The 11,871-nt window shown below is 50.5% G+C and overlaps 1 protein-coding gene across 7 annotated transcripts in view; it reads left to right on the top strand.

The window, feature by feature from the left end:
- Nucleotides 1-2,078: 2,078 nt before the first annotated feature.
- The window catches only part of SYT7 (synaptotagmin 7), a 307,574-nt gene continuing 297,781 nt past the window's right edge, over nt 2,079-11,871 (top strand). For all 7 annotated transcript variants that reach the window (XM_089520749.1, XM_089520746.1, XM_089520745.1 and 4 more), the window contains exon 1: nt 2,079-2,234. In XM_089520749.1, coding sequence (XP_089376875.1) covers nt 2,207-2,234 — 28 coding nt within the window. In that variant the 5' untranslated portion in view covers nt 2,079-2,206. The remainder of the gene's footprint in view (nt 2,235-11,871) is intronic.

The following is an 11,871-nucleotide window of genomic DNA, read 5'->3' as shown; positions in this document are numbered from 1 at the left end:
TAAGGCCTGGAGAAGGTTTCTCTCTCTGCTCTAGCTGTCCTCCTACATTACCGTCTTCTTATCTCAAGAAGCATCCTGGGCAGGCTATGATGGCCTGCGGGTTGGCCTTCCTTTCCTTTGCTGGTGGTTTCTCCTCAAAATGCACTTAACGATGCGAAGCTGGCAGTAAAAGGCAGAGGAAGGAGGCCGGCTGGGCTCCGCCGCTCCAGGCAGGATGCTGTCCACATCGACCCTTTCTTCTCGGGCAGAGCCAGCTCTAGGATCCATCCCCCCCCCCCAAAAAAAAAAAAGGCCAGGAATCCCGTCCTGGTTTTCGAGGAGATCCTGGCAAGCCTGGAAACCTGCCTTTGCCACCAAGCCTGGCAGACGAGGCTTTCGCTTCATTTACTAGAAGCAGGAGACGAAGCCAAACCCTGGCCTGGATCACCGGCGGAGCACGTGCTTGGCTCACCCATGGGCGCCTTCAAGGCTGCATCCACACTGGAGAAATAACCCGGTTTGGCACCGCTTTAACTCTTTGTCTGGCTCAAGGCTATGGAATTCTGGGAGTTGGAGTTTGCCGTGGGGCCCAGAGCGGAGACAAATGGAGGACATGAGTAAAGAAAAGCTACAAACACTCGTCTAAAGTTCATGCTTCTTAGTGATGTTCAAAATGGAGGACTTTTGGGAATTTCCCTTGGGCAGAAGGTTGACATGGAGGACCCTCCAGAACAATGTGGGACACGACCAAAGAAAAGCTAACAACACTCCTATAAATACAAGTGCATGCTTTTTAGTGATGCTCAAAATGGAGGACATTTTGGGAATTCCTCCTGGGCAGAAGGTGGAAATGGAGGGCATGGTCACTGGAGCTAAAGAAAAACGTGTTCCCAGCTCTCTCTTTTTTTAGGGAAGTGGGCGCTGTGGGGTACAAGAGCAGGGAAAGAAGTGGGGTTTGAGCCCCTGTGGAAGCAGCCTCTTGCTTCTGGGATCCAGAAGCGGACTCTGAAGGGATGCCATGGAGGAGGAGGAGGGGGAGAAAGGGGGGGGGCTCTGCTCGCCATCCAGGGCGCCCAGGAGAACGAGGCCCTGCCAAATGGAGGACCTCCCAGGAAAAGGGAGGACACGGCCACATGTGAAAGCTCAACACACTGATAGGGCAAGTGTTAATTCATGCTTCTTAGTCCTGGGCCTAGGAAAGGAGGATAGGTCTGGACACCCGGCCTAGCAGTCCTGTAGTGTCTAGGAACCGATCGCGTCGCCCGTTGTGTGCTTCCATGTTATTTCCGACCTGTGGCGGCCCTCAGGAGAAGCTATGAATAAACCGGATCAATGAACCCTAAGGAGAGAATCTATAAATAAACCCAATCAAGAAACCCTAAGGAGAACCGCTCCGGGCCCCGCAACAAACTCCGACTCCCAGAATTCCATAGCCTTGAGCCAGCAGCCCAAGAGTCCTAAGCGGGCGTCACTCCCCTTTCGCCGTGGCTGCTGCTCTCCCTCGCCTTGCAATTTCTTCCGCCGCCAGCAGCGAGCAGCAAGGGGACGCCAGACGAAGCGAACCGAGGGGGAGGGCCAGGAAGAGCGCGCGCCTCCTCCCCGCCCAGAGAGAGACACACTCCCTCACTCACTCCCTCACTCACGCGGGCGCGCGCCTGGCTCCCCCGCCCCATTTCTTACCCCCTCCCACATCTCCTCCTCCTCCTCCTCCTCCGAGGGGCAGGGAAGGGAGGCTCTGGCATGCTCCTGCTGGACAAGGACCCGAGAGCCCTCGGTGGTCTGGCTAGCACTCTGGCTAGCCTGGGAGGGTTGCTAGCCCTGCCTCCCCCTGGCCCCCTTCGGAAGAGCCCCTGCTCCCCCTGGGCTCCCTGGGCGCCTCCTGCCTCCTTCCTCTCCCGCCTCCCTGTCGCCGCCTGGGAGGACGCCGACCTGCTCCTGGAGGTCACTCTTGGGCCGACAGCAGCAGCAGCAGCAGCAGCAGCAGCAGGAGCCGCCTGTGGCTTCTCCTCCTCCTCCTCCTCCTCCTCCTCTTGCTCGCTTCCCTTCCTCGCCTGAAGAGGAGGCTCTTGCCAGCGGGGAGAGAAGGAGGAGGAGGAGGAGGAGGAGGAGGAGGAGCCCGAGGCTGCTGAGGCAGAAGGGAGCCGGTCCCGGCTGAAGCCCCCGCCCTGCCCTGCCCCGCCGGCCCCGGAGGGATTTACTCGGGATTCCCCAGGAGCCGAGGGGAAAGATGTACCTCGACCCAGAGGCCGCCAAAGGTAAGCGCTGGCGCCCTCCTTGCCCCCCTTCCCTCCCCTCCCCTCCCCTCCCCTCCCCTCCCCAGGCGGGACACCTGTCGGGGCCGGCACCGCTTGCGAGTTGGGCTGCAAGAGCCTCCGCCGCCGCCTTTGTGTGGAAGAAAGGGAGAGGCAGCAGGCGGAAGGGGCAGGGAGGAGGAGGAGGAGGCGGGGGTCGCGGCGGCACACCTGGAGCCCCAGGGAGAGCAGGAGAGGCTCGGGGCAGGGGAGGGAGCCGGGCAGCCGCCGGAGGGAGGGAAGCCCCATTCTATTCTAAGGAGACGGGCTCAGGCCCGGAGGTCGCTTTCGCCGAAGGCTGAGCCGGAGCCTGGGAGGCAGGCCCCGAAGGCGCCCCTCGCTTCCCCAGCCAGGCTCAGGCTCAGGCTCAGGCTCAGGCGCCCTTTGCTCTCCCGCTTCCCTTCCCACACGCTCCCCTGATTTAGGCTGCCTCTCTCCCGCAGGGGCTCCCAGGTGAGGCTCTCCTCCCCGGGCGCCCCAAGGGGGCTGCCCTTTCCCCCTGCCGCCTGGCTCCCTGCTTCTCCCCGAGGGAGGCTCTCTCTCGTCTTTTCCCGCTTCGCCCCCCTCCCAGGCTCCCTCCTCCACAGACTCCTTTCCCACAGGCGCCCCAAGTTCACTTGCCCTCGGTGCCCCGCTCCCCCCCCCAGCAGGCTCCCCAAGAAGCCGGGTCCCCCTTCGCCTCCAGCTGCGCCCCACATATTCTCCCCCCCCCCTCCGTTGAGCCTCCTCCTTGTCTCCCGCCTCCCTCCCTCCTTCCCTCCGCCGAGGCCGGCTCCCCTGGGTCCCCCACCGGGCTCTTCTTTCGCCCACCCCAGGGGCCCGCGGAGCTCCCTGCCGCCCCCAACCCGGGAACCCCCAACCCTTGGCCTGAGCCCCGCCGGCGCTGCTCCTGGCTGCCCTCCGGAGCCAAGCCTGGCGGGGCTTGCGGGAAGGCAGCGGCTCGCCCTGAGCCCGGAGGGAGGAGGAGGGGGCGATCCCCTTCCCTGGAGGCCCCCTTCCCCCGCGGGAGGCCGAAGAGGCTCCGGGAGGCTGGGCACACTGCTCCTTTCCCCTTTGGCTGGATGGGAGCTTTTGCCGGAGAGACTGTGGCCCCGCTCCTTGCGCTGACGGTGCTGGGAAGGTCGTGGTGCGCATACATGCAGGCACCACATGCACTGGAAAAGAGAGACATAGATAGGTCTTTATTGTGGGCTTCCTACCAACTCAAGCCTCTGGGCCTGTTTCCACACTTAGCTGGTTAAAATCCTTCCCACAAGTGTGGCACAGAACCTGTGGAAAGAGGACACTTTCTTTCTAATGCCTTATCTTTCTTTTTCTTTGTAAATGGTTAAATAAATGTATGGAGTGGAGAGGCAGGGAAAGGAGGGAGTGCCCTGTCTTTGAGGGGGTGACTTAGAGATGAGGAGTTAATGTAACAAGCCCTCCTGGTAAAAAGAAAGATAACTTCGGAGGAAGGCAAGTTAAACCTAGAACTTCTAATATCTCCTTCAGCCTTTGTATTTTTGGGAATGTCCTCATATTCATAGCCTCAAAGCCAGGATACTGAACCCGTTCTCAAAATGTGAAGCCTGTGTCTTGCACAAATAAGCAAGAAACACCACTTGACTTAGGAAAGTACCCTTTGGATATTAGCCTTAATGGAGCATCCAGTGTAACTAACGTATCCCTGCAGGGGCCAGAGTCTGCTCTCCCTGAGGGTTGCACATGGTTTTAATGGAAGTAGAAACAGCAGAAGTTTCTCCTTTACTTCATTGGTAGTGCAGTGGCTGGGATATGAGCATTCCACTCACTGGCCAGAGTGGCACAGTGTCAGGCTGAAATAAGAGGACCCAGCCTCATACCTCTCCTCCACCGTAAAACTCACTGATCTTCAGCCAGCCTCTGCCTCTTTAGTTAAAAGACCCGCAACAGTTGTTATTGTGAAGCTGCGGCTGAGGAAATAACCATGTGTAGCATTGTTAGCTCTTTGGCTAAAGGCTGGCCACTTGTGGCCCTTGGACTGATCTCATGCAGCCCTGGAAGAGTGAGCTGTCTCTTCTCAAACAGCTTGCGGGTGAAGAAGGAGAGAAAAGAAATGGCAGAGAGAGAGAGAAGAGGGTGGCAGAGGCAGGAGAAGGAAAAAGAACATCCCTGCTATTGGCTTTGGCCTCAGCTGTCACTGGCTTCAGGGTCACCCACTTGTTGGATGCCCCTACTACAACATTACTCCTGAAATGTATACTTTAACACAAAGCAAGTTGCGTGCCCCTGTCCCTGGAAGAAAGATGGTTGTAAAGCTGGTTAAAGGGATCACTATTAGCCATAATAGCTAGATAGAACCTCCATGTGCAAGCAGTATACCTCAGAGGACTTGAGGCTTAGGACAGATGGAAATGGGTGTTTCCTTCATACCTTGCATATAAGCTCCCCACAAACCATGTCACTGGTTGCTATTTGGTGCTGGACCAGGTGGACCTTTGGCACTGGGAGCCCATGCTTGGACCACAGGTCATCAGAGACTTTTGGTCTGTTCCTATAAAGTTCTTCTTAGACTCCCAAAGCACTTCTTATTTATTTATTTTATTAAAATATTTATATCCCACCTCCAGATCCCCTTATATCCCTTTATGCACTGCTAGACCAATCAGCCTTAGCAATATTCCAGGGCAGGCATTACTACTAAATTACACTGTGTGTGGAGTGTTCTCTCTAAATGCTGTGGAACTTGCAGTCCTTCCCCTCATTTTTACTCAAGTACAGGCAGAAAGAACAGAAAGCAGCCATCCTCTGTAATGTTCAGTATTAATGGTTGGTTGTTACGTATATAATTCTCTGTAATATAATTGGCTACACTTTTCTTCCCAGTCTCAACTCAGCTTTTGTAGGCCACTAAAGATGTTGTTCCTTTGTATGGGAAAGTAGGGAAGCCAGAAGAACTGTGCATACTGCCCCAGGAAACAGAAAGGGAGAACAAGCCCACTGAAGAACAGAATAGCATTTCCCCCATTTTTCCCATATTGTTCTCTCTAGCTAATTTTTCTCAGCTGCATCACACAACACAGAGGAGTATATTAAGCTGCCAAATACTGCTCCAGGTTTTTCTTTCTGAGCAACTCTTATTACTGACGACCACAGCTCCTCAGTACCTGATGAGTAGGTACTTCATTGTAAGGCTACTTTCATTGTTATGATTTCTTGCCAGAGAAACTGAGACTCAAGTGTTGGGGGGGGGGGGGGTGTTGGTTGTGGTGGAAGGTGAACAGTGGGAAGGAGGCTTTACATACATTGCCCTGAACTCCTCGAAGAAAAAAATGTGAGAGAAATGTGAAAGTAACAAAAGAGCTCCACTGTCAGCCTTTTGACTGTCAGGCTGCATATGGAGGCCCTGTGCCAAATTGTTATGACACAAAGACGTTACCATGCCAGGGCAAGACCAAAATGCAGTTCTCAGAATATGACCTACTGATATTAGCCAATCTTGGCTCTGTCATGTAAAGCCACTGGGTGACCTTGGACAAGTCACACTCTCACAGCCCTCCTCAGAGGACGGCAGTGGCAAACCTCCTCTGAAGAAGCTTGCCAAGAAAACCCCATGATAGTTTTTTTTAGGGTCACCATAAGTCAGAAACTACTTGAAGGCACACAATTTCAAGAGGTTCATGGGTATAGTATATTGATGGCTCTGTTAATTCTCCACTGCTTATCCTCAGCATTCGGCTTTTCAAAACTGAGATTGCTTCCACATCCTACCTGCCATGACATTTTCTAAATTTGTCTTTAAAATATTCTCAGTATGGCAGCCTCCATAATTTTCCTACATCTCACCAACCCATCTGCTATTTTTCTTTCCTCTTCAATTTTTTTTAAAAGGCAGATACTTATATATGCAACTTCCACCTTTTGCAATAATGGAGAGTATTCTGCCCTTTGTATTGGTCAAGCTACCAGTATCCTTAAGTGTTCTTGCACTTAAGGAGTTCTATAAAACCAGAGATGGGCACATGCACTTCAGGTCATTATTTCCCCAGAGGTATTTGCACGGTGGATAGTCCTGCCTGTGTATTAAGCATTATGCTGGTTATCTGTTTTACAAGCATTGCTAATTCCAAAAACCCTTTAAAAGTAGTTTTTGTACCTTTCCCCAAGAGTACTGGGCTATTACATTCTAGAGCTCATTCTGTGGGAAACACCCCTTTAGACCTGAACATGTTGCTTATAATGATCCAGTTGATTTTAGTGGAACTTCCTTCAGGAAAGTGTGTTTATACAGACAACAGTTTATGTTATTGTAGTACAAAAAGGGGGGAGGGGGAATTAGCAGAAGAAGGGAGCAGCAAGCATTGCATTTCCCCAATTTCCCCTCCATATACATTAATTCAAAGACTGGTATTGCTGAAACTTAACTGCACATTACTCCTTGAGAGCCTAGAAATCCCACAGAAATGAACAGAAACTAAGATCAAGCCATCATCAGTAAGCTGTTAAATGAAATAAAAGGAATAATCCGATATACCCAGTCAATATAATTGATGGATTAGGTGGCCTAATCCATGTTACTGTTGGAGTGCAATTCCCAGCATGTAGAGGGTTACACAGTTTCCATCCCTGTTGTAGGGTATCAGATTACCTGTCTTGTACAGTGTGAGACCCAACTGATCTATGAAGGAAATATGATGAAAATTGTACATACAGGAAAGCAAGAAAAGCATTTGCGTCGAACAGGGGTGGACAGCTACCAGGAGGGTGTGCATTGGTTCTCCATGGGATTTGGTAGGCCACTGCTCTCTCTTGTGTGTTTTTGGGGGGAGGGATGTAATAGACATATAGGGCAATTTTGTCGTGTTTCATAATCCACCCCATTGTTCTAAGTTCCGGACAGGCCTTTTTTTTTGAGACAGGAAATCAACTGGGAGTTCAGGTTGCTTTGCTTCCAGGTGTAAATTCTGGTTGTAAGCATCTGTTTGACTTCCAGTATCAAAAAAGGCCTTTCCTGAGAAGGTTAGGAGGTGATATGATAGCCCTGTTTAAATACTTGAAGGGGTGTCATATTGAGGAGGGAGCTAGCTTGTTTTCTGCTGCTCCAGAGACTAGGACCCGGAGCATTGGATGCAAGCTGCAGGAAAAGAGATTCCATCTCAACATTAGGGAGAACTTCCTGACAGTAAGGGCTGTCCGACAGTGGAACACACTCCTTCCTCGGAGTGTAGTGGAGTCTCCTTCCTTGGAGGTTTTTAAACAGAGGCTGGATGGCCATCTGTCGGGGATGCTTTGATTGGATTTCCTGCATGGCAGGGGGTTGGACTGGATGGCCTTTGCGGTCTCTTCCAACTCTATGATTCTATGATTCTAAAACAGAAGAGCGGCAGTGTGTGTGCATGGCAGAATTGTCTTCCTTACATGGCATGGGAGCCAAATTGAGGGTGCTAGGGGAGTCCCAAGGATCTAAATATGGTCGGGGGGGATTGTCCCTGCAGTCTACAAGCTACTGTTTACCCACCTCTGTCCAAGATGGGAAACCGATTCCAGTTGGGAGGATCCCTGTGAGCCATAGGTCAGTGGGCGTGCCTGTTCCCACTTGACATCATTGGGGGCATGTCTAAAGTTCCATCTTGCACTGGCCAGTAGCCCCACAGAGGAAGATGAGTGAAGTATGACCAGGCAATACAATACTACCATTAACCAGAGGTGACTTTGGGTATTCCTCTCCCTTACCCACCCAGGCACTTGGGTGGGGGGCATAACCCAAAAGTCTCTGTGGGCCAGTTTCAAACCCACTGTAGGCTGTGATCTGACACTAGCCTACAGTATGGTCAAGGATATGCATTATATCACATCCAGTCAAATTCCATATTAAATATTATTCTTTTCCGATGATCAAGAAGAACTGGAGCCTTTAGTCTAACTCAATGTTTCTCCCGCAGCCCCCGCAGCCAGTCTTTTTGTAAATCTCTCTTTTTTACGTTAGACATGCTCTGACACTGCAGATGGCTATATTCTGTTCTTTAGTGATAATACATTAATCATACCCTCACATTTGAAAACAAACCTTGTAGATTCTTAACTTGTTCATTGAAAAAAATGGGGGGGGGGAATCTAGGTTCTCTTAGGTTCTGTAGCTCTGCCTGAAACTAGTGGGGTCACATGCATGTGCCAGAAACTGTTGCTACGGGCTCTCTTCACATCTTGGCAGCGGGGAAGCATGCATATTATTTCACTGTGTCTGGTTAGCATAACAGACTCCATTCTAGGGATGGGAGGAATCCTACCCTGATCTTTCAGGGTGAGGGACAAACCTCCTGTAGAAATTTCAAGCTGCCACGTGAGGTTAGGACTGTTACATGTCAATGTGTAAGGCTCAATTGCTATGAGTGCGCTGGTGCAGTCCAAAGAAAATGAAGACACAAAGAGCTTGACTGAAGCATTGTGGGAGGATTCACTGACTTGCAGAGAGTGTATTCATGGATGTTTCACAAAAGGACTTATGATTTAGGAAGAATTTTGAGAGGAGGAGGAGGAGGAGGAGTTTTATTCAGTAGATACATATAATGGGAGAAGCTTAAACTCATTGGAGGGAAAGTATGGAGTGGGAAACAAGAGCTGACAGCATATTCAACATACATGGAGAACAAGAGGGAAAATCAGCATGGGAAGATGATAGTTTAGACCCAGAAATGAAAAGCTTTAAAGAAGGAAAGTAGCTAGTCAAAGCTGCTGTCTCACTTAGTTCACACCCCTATTTAGATTCTAAGAAGACAGAGAGAGAAGTGCTTTTGTGAAAAATAAATAGTAAAAGAAGAGGGTGGCAGCATTACTGAAACCTGTTCACTGTGTTTCTGCCTCAGACTGTTTCATTTTGGTGCCTGTGTCTTATAAACTAATTCGGATCCCCAAATAAAAGTCACTTTACTGTATAATGTATTATTAATTACAGTTAAAGAGAGAAACTGTAAAATGCTGATGCCCACCCAGCAACAAGAGGAGAGATTAAGTTTTAACAAAGGTAAAAACTAGGATGTAAAGCAGGACTGGGAATCTTGCTGCCTTCTGGATGTTGTAGGACTGCATCCACCATTTACTCTGCTGGCTAGGTCTGCTGGGATTTGCAGTCCAACAACATCTGGAGTGTCCCATGATACCCACCTTTGTCCTGACACTAGCCTCTTGCCCAGAATACTGGTTATGCACCAGGGCAATCAAATGTTGTGGCACACCCATTTCTTTAAAACCGATACATAGTTTTTCATGATCAGCACCATCTAAGCTTTATAAGCTATAAACCATAGGCTGATTTTCTTCTGAAATTCTTTGGTGTGCTCCATTATCCAATGTATTTTTGCTATATGATCCCTAGGGCTTCTTCCTTTTCTGAACTCAGCTTTGATATCTGACATTTCTTGCTCTATATATGGTAACTGTCTGTGTTGTAAAATTTTTAGCATCACTTTGCTTGCATGGGAGATGGTTCTGTGGTTGCTGCAATCCCTGGTGTCCTCATTTTGGGGGACTGGAATGTATATTGACCATTTCCACTCTGTGGGACCATTTCCAATCTGACTGATTTTAGTTAGAACTAGAGTGGATTCTGTCTCTGTAGTCTGAAGTATCTCTATTGGTATGCCATCTGTTCCTGGCGATTTATTTCTTCCAAGTGCTCTGAGTGTAGCTTCCACTACACTTTCTAAAATTGCAGGCTCATCTTCAAATGGTTCTTCCTTGAATGAATCTGTTATCTTTTCACCTCTTTTATATAGTTCTTCCATGGATTATTTCAACTGTCTTTTTTATTTCTACGTAGACCTCAAACAGCCAGGGCAAAAGGAGTGGCCAGAGGCTGCTCCAGCTCTGATCGCTGTGGGACCATGGCAACCGCATGTGCCCAGCTCTGATCCAGGCTTCTGCCACAGTCCTAAACCAGCCCCTGAAAAGGAGTGGTTTTTGTCCACTCCTTTTTGGCTCAGCTCTTCCGGGTTGGGATGAGCTTGGAGCAGTTTCCGGTCATGTTGCATCCTGATGGCAGCCCTTTTGGCTCATCTGTTTCAGGCCCTAGCATGTAATGTCTTCCCCTGCTGGTTGTAGACTATCCCAACTCTTGGTTTAAATTTCCCTTTGATTTCACAGATCTTGTGGAAGAAGTCTCCTATTCTTCGTTTTTTGATGTTGTCTTCTATTTCTCTGTGTTGATTATTATAGCTGTTCTCTATTTCTGTCACCTTTCACTTTTGTGTCTGTCTTAACTGCTTGAAGAGTTCAGGTGTCATCCATTCAGTATGAGGATGCTTGTTGCTGTGCTGTCTGTCTGCCTGGCCTTCCAGAGAACCCTGGGGAAGGCAAAAGGGGCAGTAAGACCATATACTTTCTTCTAGGCCTGCCTCTTCAGTGCTGAAGACAGCAGACCTTCAGATTCTTGCTCCAGGCCCTTCTAAGGACAACATCCTCCTCCTTTTCTTTTTATTTTGGTACTAATGGCAAAGCCCCTCTGAAGAAACTTGCCAAGAAAGCTCCTATGATAGGTTGAGCCTTGGGGTCACCATAAGTCAAAATGAGTTGGAGGAACACAGCAACAGTATTCAGTATCCCTGTTGGTCTGTTTTAGCATAAAAAGACATAAAGGGTTCTGGTAGTATCTGTGAGACCAAGTGGGAACAAGTAGTATCTTGCATAAGGTTTTGTAGCCTCTATCCACTTCATCATGCAACTGACTCACATTTATGTTTATGGGGTGTGGTGGTTGGAGGGCTGGGCAGGGACTTGATTCCCCACAGCCATGAAAAACCACCGAGTGATGCTAGGTAAGCCCCTCATTAAGCCATAGAGGGAGGCAATGGCAACTCACCCCCTCCAACCCAACCCCCCCCCCCAAAAAAAAATCCAGGTCCTGTTCTCTGGAGCAGCAGAAAACAAGCTTGCTCAACCCTCAAAAGTGACATCCTTTCAAATATTGAAACAGGGCTATCATGTGAGCCCTTAACCTTCTCTTCTCCAGGCTAAACATCCCCAGCTGCCTAACCCTTTGCTCTTAGGGCTTCATGGTTTCCAGACCCTTCAGCCCTTTGCTCGTCCTCCTCTGGACCCCTGGCCTGCTGGATGGCCGAGGAAGGCGAGGGGGCAAGGAAAGTGGCGCAGGAGGTGCCCCCCTGGGGAGGAAAAGCTGGTTATAAATAAGAGGAAAGGGCCTCTTTTTTCAAGGAAGGTTGCAGCCTGGGCGGCTGGGGTTCTTGCTTCCCGCAGAATAGGCTGGCTCTCAAGTGATGAGGCTCCCCGCTTGGGCTTCCAAGGCCCCTCCGCCCAGAGAGAAGGGCCCAGGTGTCCTCACCGCCCCCGGGAGGAGGACAAGGCCCCGCGAGATGGAGGGCCTTCCTGACTAAGGGAGGGCACGGCAAGATCAAAGCTACAGAGACTCATACAGGATCTAGAACTCCCTCCTTCCTTGTCCTGCCCAGAATGGAGGACGTTTGGGAATCCTCCCTGGACAGGAGGTGGAAAGGGAGGACGTGCCTGGTGCCCCTGTCCAGAGAGAGAGAGAAGGGGGCTTGTGGGCGGCTGGCCAGCCTGGCGGGCTCCCTTCGCCCTCCCGGGGCGCTTCTTTCTCCGGGGCTGGGCCAAGGCAGGCGGCGGGGCAGAA

This window comes from Sceloporus occidentalis, unplaced genomic scaffold (genome assembly GCF_023333645.1).
Source record: "Sceloporus occidentalis isolate IW3139 unplaced genomic scaffold, rSceOcc1.0.p SCAF_4, whole genome shotgun sequence".
NCBI lineage: Eukaryota > Metazoa > Chordata > Lepidosauria > Squamata > Phrynosomatidae > Sceloporus > Sceloporus occidentalis.
This window is presented reverse-complemented; position numbering and strand designations above follow the sequence as displayed.